This window comes from Heterodontus francisci, chromosome 29, assembly GCF_036365525.1.
Source record: "Heterodontus francisci isolate sHetFra1 chromosome 29, sHetFra1.hap1, whole genome shotgun sequence".
Lineage (NCBI taxonomy): Eukaryota > Metazoa > Chordata > Chondrichthyes > Heterodontiformes > Heterodontidae > Heterodontus > Heterodontus francisci.
The window spans coordinates 66,186,770-66,195,653 of record NC_090399.1 but is presented as its reverse complement, the minus strand read 5'-3'; the positions used below and the strand labels follow the sequence as shown (position 1 = coordinate 66,195,653).

Below are 8,884 nucleotides of genomic sequence, written 5' to 3'. Positions count from 1 at the left end.
CTCAGCTCCACTCTGCAGACCCTCACCCTCAGCTCCACTCTGCAGACTCTCACCCTCAGCTCCACTCTGTAGACCCTCACCCTCAGCTCCACTCTGTAGACCCTCACCCTCAGACCCACTCTGTAGACCCTCACCCTCAGCTCCACTCTGCTGACCCTCACCCTCAGCTCCACTCTGTAGACCCTCACCCTCAGCTCCACTCTGCTGACCCTCACCCTCAGCTCCACTCTGTAGACCCTCACCCTCAGCTCCACTCTGCTGACCCTCACCCTCAGCTCCACTCTGCTGACCCTCACCCTCAGCTCCACTCTGTAGACCCTCACCCTCAGCTCCACTCTGCTGACCCTCACCCTCAGCTCCACTCTGTAGACCCTCACCCTCAGCTCCACTCTGCAGACCCTCACCCTCAGCTCCACTCTGCAGACTCTCACCCTCAGCTCCACTCTGTAGACCCTCACCCTCAGCTCCACTCTGCAGACCCTCACCCTCAGCTCCACTCTGCAGACTCTCACCCTCAGCTCCACTCTGCAGACCCTCACCCTCAGCTCCACTCTGTAGACCCTCATCCTCAGACCCACTCTGTCGACCCTCACCCTCAGCTCCACTCTGCTGACCCTCACCCTCAGCTCCACTCTGTAGACCCTCACCCTCAGACCCACTCTGTAGACCCTCACCCTCAGCTCCACTCTGCTGACCCTCACCCTCAGCTCCACTCTGTAGACCCTCACCCTCAGCTCCACTCTGCTGACCCTCACCCTCAGCTCCACTCTGTAGACCCTCACCCTCAGCCCCACTCTGCTGACCCTCACCCTCAGCTCCACTCTGTAGACCCTCACCCTCAGCTCCACTCTGCAGACTCTCAGCCTCAGTCCCACTCTGCAGACTCTCACCCTCAGACCCACTCTGTAGACCCTCATCCTCAGACCCACTCTGTCGACCCTCACCCTCAGCTCCACTCTGCTGACCCTCACCCTCAGCTCCACTCTGTAGACCCTCACCCTCAGACCCACTCTGTAGACCCTCACCCTCAGCTCCACTCTGTAGACCCTCACCCTCAGACCCACTCTGTAGACCCTCACCCTCAGCTCCACTCTGCTGACCCTCACCCTCAGCTCCACTCTGTAGACCCTCATCCTCAGACCCACTCTGTCGACCCTCACCCTCAGCTCCACTCTGCTGACCCTCACCCTCAGCTCCACTCTGCAGACTCTCACCCTCAGCTCCACTCTGTAGACCCTCACCCTCAGCTCCACTCTGTAGACCCTCACCCTCAGACCCACTCTGTAGACCCTCACCCTCAGCTCCACTCTGCTGACCCTCACCCTCAGCTCCACTCTGTAGACCCTCACCCTCAGCTCCACTCTGCTGACCCTCACCCTCAGCTCCACTCTGTAGACCCTCACCCTCAGCTCCACTCTGCTGACCCTCACCCTCAGCTCCACTCTGCTGACCCTCACCCTCAGCTCCACTCTGTAGACCCTCACCCTCAGCTCCACTCTGCTGACCCTCACCCTCAGCTCCACTCTGTAGACCCTCACCCTCAGCTCCACTCTGCAGACCCTCACCCTCAGCTCCACTCTGCAGACTCTCACCCTCAGCTCCACTCTGTAGACCCTCACCCTCAGCTCCACTCTGCAGACCCTCACCCTCAGCTCCACTCTGCAGACTCTCACCCTCAGCTCCACTCTGCAGACCCTCACCCTCAGCTCCACTCTGTAGACCCTCATCCTCAGACCCACTCTGTCGACCCTCACCCTCAGCTCCACTCTGCTGACCCTCACCCTCAGCTCCACTCTGTAGACCCTCACCCTCAGACCCACTCTGTAGACCCTCACCCTCAGCTCCACTCTGCTGACCCTCACCCTCAGCTCCACTCTGTAGACCCTCACCCTCAGCTCCACTCTGCTGACCCTCACCCTCAGCTCCACTCTGTAGACCCTCACCCTCAGCTCCACTCTGCTGACCCTCACCCTCAGCTCCACTCTGTAGACCCTCACCCTCAGCTCCACTCTGCAGACTCTCAGCCTCAGTCCCACTCTGCAGACTCTCACCCTCAGACCCACTCTGTAGACCCTCATCCTCAGACCCACTCTGTCGACCCTCACCCTCAGCTCCACTCTGCTGACCCTCACCCTCAGCTCCACTCTGTAGACCCTCACCCTCAGACCCACTCTGTAGACCCTCACCCTCAGCTCCACTCTGCTGACCCTCACCCTCAGCTCCACTCTGTAGACCCTCACCCTCAGACCCACTCTGTAGACCCTCACCCTCAGCTCCACTCTGTAGACCCTCACCCTCAGCTCCACTCTGCAGACTCTCAGCCTCAGCCCCACTCTGTAGACCCTCACCCTCAGTCCCAATCTTTAGACCCTGATCCTCAGACCCACTCTGTAGACCCTCATCCTCAGCTCCACTCTGTAGACCCTCACCCTCAGTCCCACTCTTTAGACCCTCACCCTCAGCCCCACTCTGTAGACCCTGATCCTCAGCCCCACTCTGTAGACCCTCACCCTCAGTCCCAATCTTTAGACCCTGATCCTCAGACCCACTCTGTAGACCCTCACCCTCAGCTCCACTCTGCAGACTCTCACCCTCAGCTCCACTCTGCAGACTCCCACCCTCAGCTCCACTCTGTAGACCCTCACCCTCAGCTCCACTCTGTAGACCCTCACCCTCAGCCCCACTCTGCAGACTCTCAGCCTCAGCTCCACTCTGCAGACTCTCAGCCTCAGCTCCACTCTGTAGACCCTCACCCTCAGCTCCACTCTGTAGACCCTCACCCTCAGCTCCACTCTGTAGACCCTCACCCTCAGCTCCACTCTGCAGACCCTCACCCTCAGCTCCACTCTGGAGACCCTCACCCTCAGCTCCACTCTGGAGACCCTCACCCTCAGCCCCACTCTGCAGACTCTCACCCTCAGCTCCACTCTGTAGACCCTCACCCTCAGCTCCACTCTGCAGACCCTCACCCTCAGCTCCACTCTGCAGACTCTCACCCTCAGCTCCACTCTGTAGACCCTCACCCTCAGCTCCACTCTGTAGACCCTCACCCTCAGACCCACTCTGTAGACCCTCACCCTCAGCTCCACTCTGCTGACCCTCACCCTCAGCTCCACTCTGTAGACCCTCACCCTCAGCTCCACTCTGCTGACCCTCACCCTCAGCTCCACTCTGTAGACCCTCACCCTCAGCTCCACTCTGCTGACCCTCACCCTCAGCTCCACTCTGCTGACCCTCACCCTCAGCTCCACTCTGTAGACCCTCACCCTCAGCTCCACTCTGCTGACCCTCACCCTCAGCTCCACTCTGTAGACCCTCACCCTCAGCTCCACTCTGCAGACCCTCACCCTCAGCTCCACTCTGCAGACTCTCACCCTCAGCTCCACTCTGTAGACCCTCACCCTCAGCTCCACTCTGCAGACCCTCACCCTCAGCTCCACTCTGCAGACTCTCACCCTCAGCTCCACTCTGCAGACCCTCACCCTCAGCTCCACTCTGTAGACCCTCATCCTCAGACCCACTCTGTCGACCCTCACCCTCAGCTCCACTCTGCTGACCCTCACCCTCAGCTCCACTCTGTAGACCCTCACCCTCAGACCCACTCTGTAGACCCTCACCCTCAGCTCCACTCTGCTGACCCTCACCCTCAGCTCCACTCTGTAGACCCTCACCCTCAGCTCCACTCTGCTGACCCTCACCCTCAGCTCCACTCTGTAGACCCTCACCCTCAGCCCCACTCTGCTGACCCTCACCCTCAGCTCCACTCTGTAGACCCTCACCCTCAGCTCCACTCTGCAGACTCTCAGCCTCAGTCCCACTCTGCAGACTCTCACCCTCAGACCCACTCTGTAGACCCTCATCCTCAGACCCACTCTGTCGACCCTCACCCTCAGCTCCACTCTGCTGACCCTCACCCTCAGCTCCACTCTGTAGACCCTCACCCTCAGACCCACTCTGTAGACCCTCACCCTCAGCTCCACTCTGTAGACCCTCACCCTCAGACCCACTCTGTAGACCCTCACCCTCAGCTCCACTCTGCTGACCCTCACCCTCAGCTCCACTCTGTAGACCCTCATCCTCAGACCCACTCTGTCGACCCTCACCCTCAGCTCCACTCTGCTGACCCTCACCCTCAGCTCCACTCTGCAGACTCTCACCCTCAGCTCCACTCTGTAGACCCTCACCCTCAGCTCCACTCTGTAGACCCTCACCCTCAGACCCACTCTGTAGACCCTCACCCTCAGCTCCACTCTGCTGACCCTCACCCTCAGCTCCACTCTGTAGACCCTCACCCTCAGCTCCACTCTGCTGACCCTCACCCTCAGCTCCACTCTGTAGACCCTCACCCTCAGCTCCACTCTGCTGACCCTCACCCTCAGCTCCACTCTGCTGACCCTCACCCTCAGCTCCACTCTGTAGACCCTCACCCTCAGCTCCACTCTGCTGACCCTCACCCTCAGCTCCACTCTGTAGACCCTCACCCTCAGCTCCACTCTGCAGACCCTCACCCTCAGCTCCACTCTGCAGACTCTCACCCTCAGCTCCACTCTGTAGACCCTCACCCTCAGCTCCACTCTGCAGACCCTCACCCTCAGCTCCACTCTGCAGACTCTCACCCTCAGCTCCACTCTGCAGACCCTCACCCTCAGCTCCACTCTGTAGACCCTCATCCTCAGACCCACTCTGTCGACCCTCACCCTCAGCTCCACTCTGCTGACCCTCACCCTCAGCTCCACTCTGTAGACCCTCACCCTCAGACCCACTCTGTAGACCCTCACCCTCAGCTCCACTCTGCTGACCCTCACCCTCAGCTCCACTCTGTAGACCCTCACCCTCAGCTCCACTCTGCTGACCCTCACCCTCAGCTCCACTCTGTAGACCCTCACCCTCAGCTCCACTCTGCTGACCCTCACCCTCAGCTCCACTCTGTAGACCCTCACCCTCAGCTCCACTCTGCAGACTCTCAGCCTCAGTCCCACTCTGCAGACTCTCACCCTCAGACCCACTCTGTAGACCCTCATCCTCAGACCCACTCTGTCGACCCTCACCCTCAGCTCCACTCTGCTGACCCTCACCCTCAGCTCCACTCTGTAGACCCTCACCCTCAGACCCACTCTGTAGACCCTCACCCTCAGCTCCACTCTGCTGACCCTCACCCTCAGCTCCACTCTGTAGACCCTCACCCTCAGACCCACTCTGTAGACCCTCACCCTCAGCTCCACTCTGTAGACCCTCACCCTCAGCTCCACTCTGCAGACTCTCAGCCTCAGTCCCACTCTGTAGACCCTCACCCTCAGCTCCACTCTGTAGACCCTCACCCTCAGCTCCACTCTGCAGACTCTCAGCCTCAGTCCCACTCTGCAGACCCTCATCCTCAGACCCACTCTGTCGACCCTCACCCTCAGCTCCACTCTGCTGACCCTCACCCTCAGCTCCACTCTGTAGACCCTCACCCTCAGACCCACTCTGTAGACCCTCACCCTCAGCTCCACTCTGTAGACCCTCACCCTCAGCTCCACTCTGCAGACTCTCAGCCTCAGCCACAGTCACTGTTGAGTTTCACTTTGCTGTGATCTGAAGTCACTTTCGGTTGCACTTTCTGGGTTTGAGGAAGGGATCGCTGGACATGGCTCTGATGGATGTTTGCGGGTTCCAGGACTGGAGTGAGGATGAATCCCCTTTCGGGACAAGGATGCAGGGTTTGGAAAAAAGAAATCCTTTCCCTTTCGGCGCTGGGAACGGTGAATTGGCGGTGCCGCTTGGTCTGGATGTGAGTAATTCTGGATGAAGTTCTGACAATGGCTGCACTGGTTCCGGGTTTGTTCAGCACTCTCACAGTCCCGGGAAATCAGAGAAACACTCAGACAGTGACTGAGAAAAACAGACTGCAGCAACCAGTCTGAGGAAAATCTCAGAGTGAGTGAGGGCAGTGAAAGAGAGGGAGAGACAGGGCTGAGTGTGCAAGAGACAGACAGGGCTGTGCGCGTGTGTGCGAGAGAGAGAGAGAGAGACAGGGCTGTGTGTGTGTGTGAGAGAGAGAGAGACAGGGCTTTGAGTGTGTGCACAAGAGAGAGAGAGACAGGGCTGTGTGTGTGTGTGCAAGAGAGAGAGACAGGGCTTTGAGTGTGTGCACAAGAGAGAGAGAGACAGGGCTGTGAGTGTGTGTGCAAGAGAGAGAGACAGGGCTGTGAGTGTGTGTGCGAGAGAGCGAGAGAGAGAGACAGGGCTGTGAGTGTGTGTGCGAGAGACAGACAGGGCTGCGAGTGTTTGTGCGAGAGAGAGAGAGAGAGACAGGGCTGTGAGTGTGTGTGCGAGAGACAGACAGGGCTGCGAGTGTTTGTGCGAGAGAGAGAGAGAGACAGGGCTGTGAGTGTGTGTGCGAGAGAGAGACAGGGCTGTGAGTGTGCAAGAGACAGACAGGGCTGTGCGTGTGTGTGCAAAAGAGAGGGACAGGGCTGTGTGAGAGAGAGAGAGACAGACAGGGCTGTGAGTGTGCAAGAGACAGACAGGGCTGTGAGTGTGTGCGAGAGAGAGAGAGAGACAGGGCTGTGAGTGTGTGTGTGAGAGAGAGAGAGAGAGAGAGAGACAGGGCTGTGAGTGTGCAAGAGACAGACAGGGCAGTGAGTGTGTGCGAGAGAGAGAGAGAGACAGGGCTGTGAGTGTTTGAGAGAGAGAGAGAGAGAGACAGACACGGCTGCGAGTGTGTGTGCGAGAGAGAGAGAAAGAGAGAGGGCTGTGAGTGTTAGAGAGAGAGAGACAGACAGGGCTGCGAGAGTTTGTGCGAGAGAGAGGGACAGGGCTGTGAGTGTGTGTGAGAGAGACAGAGATGTGTGAGAGAGAGAGAGACAGGGCAGGGAATATGTGTGCGAGAGAGAGACAGGGCTGTGTGTGTGAGAGAGAGAGAGACAGGGCAGTGAGTGCATGTGTGTGTGAGAGAGAGAGAGGCAAAGCAGTTAGTGTGTGTGTGAGCGAGAAAGAGACAGAGCTGTGTGTGAGAGAGAGAGACAGGGCAGTGAATATGTGTGCGAGAGAGACAGGGCTGTGTGTGAGAGAGAGACAGGGCTGTGTGTATGTGTGAGAGAGAGAGAGACAGGGCAGTGAGTGTGTGTGAGAGAGAGGGGGACAGGGCTGTGAGTGCATGTGTGAGAGAGAGAGGGACAGGGCTGTGTGCGTGTGTGTGAGAGAGACAGAGAGAGAGCGAGGCAGGGCAGTGAGTATGTGTGTGAGAGAGAGAGCTGTGACTGAGAGAGAGAGAGACAGGGCAGTGAGTGTTTGAGAGAGAGAGGGACAGGGCTGTGTGTGAGAGAGAGAGAGACAGGGCAATGTGTGTGTGTGTGTGAGAGAGAGAGGGCAGTGAGTGTATGTGTGAGAGAGAGACGGCAGTGAGTGTGTGTGTGAGTGAGAGACAGGGCAGTGAGTGAGTTTGTGAGAGAGACAAGGCAGTGAGTGTGTGTGTGAGAGAGAGACAGGGCTGTGTGTGTGAGAGGGAGAGGGCAGTGAGTGTGTGTGTGAGAGGGAGAGAGGGCAGTGAGTGTGTGTGAGAGAGAGAGAGGGCAGTGAGTGTGTGTGTGTGTGAGAGAGAGGGCAGTGAGTGTGTCTGTGAGAGAGAGAGAGACAGGGCAGTGAGGGTGTGTGTGTGAGAGAGAGAGGGCAGTGAGTGTGTCTGTGAGAGAGAGAGGGCAGTGAGTGTGTGTCTGTGAGAGAGAGAGGGCAGTGAGTGTGTGTGTGTGTGAGAGAGACAGGGCAGTGAGTGTGTGTGTTTGGGAGAGAGACAGGGCAGTGAGTGTGTGTGTGTGAGAGAGACAGGGCAGTGAGTATGTGTGTGTGAGAGAGACAGGGCAGTGAGTGTGTGTGAGAGAGACAGAGCTGTGAGAGAGAGACATGGCAGTGTGTGTGTGTGAGAGAGACAGGGCAGTGAGTGTGTGTGTGGGAGAGAGACAGGGCAGTGAGTGTGTGTGTGTGAGAGAGACAGGGCAGTGAGTTTGTGTGTGTGAGAGAGACAGGGTAGTGAGTGTGTGTGAGTGAGAGAGAGACAGGGCAGTGAGTGTGTGTGAGAGAGAGAAAGAGAGGGAGACAAAGCAGTGAGTGTGTGTGTGTGTGAGAGAGAGAGAGAGACAGAGCTGTGAGAGAGAGACATGGCAGTGAGTGTGTGTGAGAGAGACAGAGCTGTGTGTGTGTGTGTGTGTGTGTGTGTGTGTGTGTGAGAGAGAGAGAGACAGGGCAGTGAGTGTGTGTGTGAGAGAGGGACAGGGCTGTGTGTGTGAGAGGGGAAGGGCAGAGCTGTGAGAGAGAGACATGGCAGTGAGTGTGTGTGAGAGAGACAGAGCTGTGTGTGTGTGTGTGTGTGTGTGTGTGAGAGAGAGAGACAGGGCAGTGCATGTGTGTGAAAGAGAGAGAAGAGGCAAGGCAGTGAGTGTGTGTGTGAGCGAGAAAGAGAGACAGGGCAGTGCATGTGTGTGAGAGAGAGAGAGAGACAGGGCTGTGAGTGAGAGAGAGACAGTGCAGTGCATGTGTGTGAGAGAGAGAGAGAGAGGGCAGTGAGTGTGTGTGTGAGCGAGAAAGAGAGACAGGGCAGTGAGTGTGTGTGTGAGAGAGAGAGAGAGAGGGCTATGAGTGTGTGAGAGAGACAGGGCAGTGAGTGCATGTGTGAGAGAGAGGGACAGGGCAGTGAGTGTGTCTGAGAGAGAGAGGGCAGTGAGTGTGTGTGTGAGAGAGAGAGAGGGCAGTGAGTGTGTGTGTGTGAGAGAGAGAGGGCAGTGAGTGTGTCTGTGAGAGAGAGGACAGTGTGTGTGTGTGAGAGAGAGAGACAGAGCTGCGAGTGTGTGTGTGTGAGAGAGAGAGAGACAGAACAGTAAGTGAGTGTGTGAGAAAGAGAGAGACAGAG

General features: G+C 58.0%; 1 protein-coding gene across 1 annotated transcript in view; it reads left to right on the top strand.

The window, feature by feature from the left end:
* The first annotated feature begins 5,563 nt into the window (after positions 1–5,563).
* psmb8a (proteasome 20S subunit beta 8A) overlaps positions 5,564–8,884 on the top strand; it is a 361,129-nt gene continuing 357,808 nt past the window's right edge. The window contains exon 1 of the mRNA XM_068009339.1: positions 5,564–5,770. Within this exon, the coding sequence (XP_067865440.1) occupies positions 5,627–5,770 (144 nt within the window). The 5' untranslated portion in view covers positions 5,564–5,626. The remainder of the gene's footprint in view (positions 5,771–8,884) is intronic.